General features: G+C 35.9%; 1 protein-coding gene across 1 annotated transcript in view; it reads left to right on the top strand.

The window, feature by feature from the left end:
* The window catches only part of FER (FER tyrosine kinase), a 222,544-nt gene extending 219,692 nt beyond the window's left edge, over window positions 1-2,852 (top strand). Inside the window, exon 14 of the mRNA XM_045285087.1 lies at window positions 2,793-2,852. Coding sequence (XP_045141022.1) covers window positions 2,793-2,803 — 11 coding nt within the window. The 3' untranslated portion in view covers window positions 2,804-2,852. The remainder of the gene's footprint in view (window positions 1-2,792) is intronic.
* Window positions 2,853-2,990: the final 138 nt, after the last annotated feature.

The raw sequence follows: 2,990 nt of genomic DNA, 5'->3' as shown, positions 1-2,990 counted from the left end.
GAGAGCAAATGTTTTGAGAATGATGAGGGTAAAGATTGCACAAATGTGCTTGACACAATTGATGTATGTATGGATTGTGATCAGAGTTGTATGAGCCCCCAATTAAAAAAAAAATCAAACAACTTATTGCACTGGGTAAATCTGCTGCAAAAGATCTCTTTAAAGCATTGAAGACCAGGTGTCACTTTGAGGACTAAGTTGTACCTGCTATGGTATTTTCAAACATCTCATATGCTATTAAAGTTGGACAATGAATAGCAAAGACTGCAGAAGAATCAGTTCATTTGAATTATGGGGTTGACTAAGAATTTTGGAAGTGTTGTGGACTGTCAGAAGAATGAGCAATTCTATTTTGGAAGAAGTTTAACCAGAATGCTCCTTAGTGGAAGTAAGGATGGTGAGACTTCATCTCACGTACTTTGGGTATGTTAATCAGGAGAGCCCAGTCTCTACAAAAGGACTTTATACTTGGTAAAGTAGAAGAGCATTGAAGAGGTGGAAGACCTTTGATGAGATGGGTTTACACATTGTTCTCAAATACAACCATTGTTAAGATTGTACAGTATTTCATTCTGTTGTACATAGGGTCACTATGAGTTTGAATTGACTTACGGGGACCTAGCAACAACAATATAATTAAATTCATACCACATGCCAAACATTGAGCACAGTGCTCTGCATGTTAATACTGTCAAGACTCAAAAGTTATTCTGTGAGCAGGCTTAAATATTATCTTGTCTCATATTGCAGACACTAATGCATTGAGAAATGAGCGACTTGCTCACGGTGTGGAATACCTGTTAATATATTAGTTTCTTCATCAGTGTGAAATATTGCTGAGCATCCATGCTAACAAACCTTAGCAATTTTGATTGCTCTGTACAAAAGTTTTTAAAGCAAGCTATTAACCAAATGAAATACGCTGCCACTGAGTCAATTCTGACTCTCAGTGATCCTATAGGACATAGTAGAATTTCCCCTCCTGATTTCTTTTTTTGTTTGGGGGGGGGAATGGTTTTTATTACATAATAGTTAGTAGTCATGCTTAATCAAGAAGGAAGGTCAACTTGTAAATATTCTCCTAAATAATCTTAATACACTATACATATTTGTTTCAGTATTCAAATAATCTGTGTCCTTTATCTACACAACTTCACAAACTGGGAATAAATAAAGATACACAAGCCCTTTTCTTAAAGCAGATAAGTTCAACAGAGTTAAAATTATATTCATTGATAAGCTAAAGACTAGCCCTGGCCCTTAGAAACACCAGACTACAAAGTAGCTCTTGGTGAGAAAGTATGGAAGAGGGTGCATGGGAGGTGAGATTCTGACCTTGGAGTCTCAGACGGGGTCTACTTGGAGACAATGTTGTCTGCAGCCAGCCTGCTGGAAACCTGAGTCGACCGGATGGTTTACAAGACCCCAAGGATGGTGAAGAAGAGGAGAATGTGTCCTCTGCCCCTGGTGGCCCAAGTCAGCATGTATGTGGGCCTGGCACCGGCTTTTGCTTTGATTCCAGCTTTGATGTTCACGAGAAGTGTCCTCTCTGTGAGTTAATGTTCCCCGCGAACTCTGATCAGAGCAAGTTTGAAGAACATGTTGAGAGTCACTGGAAGTTGTGCCCCATGTGCAGTGAGCAGTTCCCGCCTGACTATGGCCAGCAAGGCTTCGAAAGGCACGTCCAGACCCATTTTGATCAGAATGTTTTAAATTTTGACTAGTTACTTTATATTAATACTGCTTAGCAGTTGGGGGTGGGGGGATCACTTCAAGTAGACCTCCTGAGTTTCTTTACACAAGTAGAAAACATCATCTTTCTCCCGAGGAGCAGCCGGTGATTTCAAACCGCAGACCAACCTAAATTCCTAATTTATTAACATCTGCCCAGAGTTGTAATGTATGGTTGTGTTAAAGTAAAGGTAATGCATGTTTGTTCTTCACTTGGTGAAATAAAAATTTCAAAGTTGTATATCAATTAAATTCTAGTAAACAGAATTTTATTCTGTGGAAAAGGAACTTTGAACTTTTTTCTATTTGCCAAAATAATTCAAATAAAACATTTAAAGTTAGGTGGCTTTCAGTGCTCTTTCTTCTTAACATAGAGTTAAGTGAAGCATGCTCAGATTTGTTATATACCCAGGTAAGCTCTGAACAATTAGGTGACAACTTACCTCATCATAGTGCAGTGCTTCCTGCATCGAAAAGTCATGATTCAGACTTTTTTCCCCTTTGGTAAATTTATTATTAGTATTTGATATGTATACATGTTTGAAATATAATGATAGAAAAAAGAGATTTGAGCAAAGTCTGAGAAAATGTTACTTACCTAACATGAAAGTTTAAAAACTGCTAAGCTCTGAGCATGCTGATAGCTGCAGTTTTCCCACAGGTGCATTTTATTCATTTGTTTGTGGATAACTGAATGGTTTTGCTGAATGGGTAACACATAAATAACCCCAATATAGGAAAACCAGTTAATGCTATGTTCATATAGAAAATAAAATTATCATCAAAAATATCCTTTAATTTATGTTTATTCTGCATAGATGTTTTCAAACATTTTTTGTCTTGTTTTATCAAATGGAACATATGCAGACATGTACCTCTCTTTCTTTGATTAAATGACATCTTATGCTTTGTTTTCCTTAGTATTATTTTAGCAAAATAAATTTCATATCAATTTGTTACTTTTTAAAAATAGAAGTTAATTCATTGATTAATGTGATCTTTTTATACGCTATTTTATAGTTATTCTAAATCTAATTCTCTAATTCTAATTCTCTCTCCAGAATTTATATAGATTCGAAGGCAGTGGGTTTTCAAACATACCTCAACTTATAGATCATCACTACACAACAAAACAAGTCATCACTAAGAAATCAGGTGTTGTTTTGCTGAACCCTATTGTTAAGGTAGGTGCACTTAAGTACTTTAAAGAAGATTTTTTAGAACAATGCATTGTTACTTAACATTTTCCATAAAAAAAA

This window comes from Echinops telfairi, unplaced genomic scaffold, assembly GCF_000313985.2.
Source record: "Echinops telfairi isolate 266 unplaced genomic scaffold, ASM31398v2 ScPeMD7_7469;HRSCAF=8507_1, whole genome shotgun sequence".
Lineage (NCBI taxonomy): Eukaryota > Metazoa > Chordata > Mammalia > Afrosoricida > Tenrecidae > Echinops > Echinops telfairi.
This window is presented reverse-complemented; position numbering and strand designations above follow the sequence as displayed.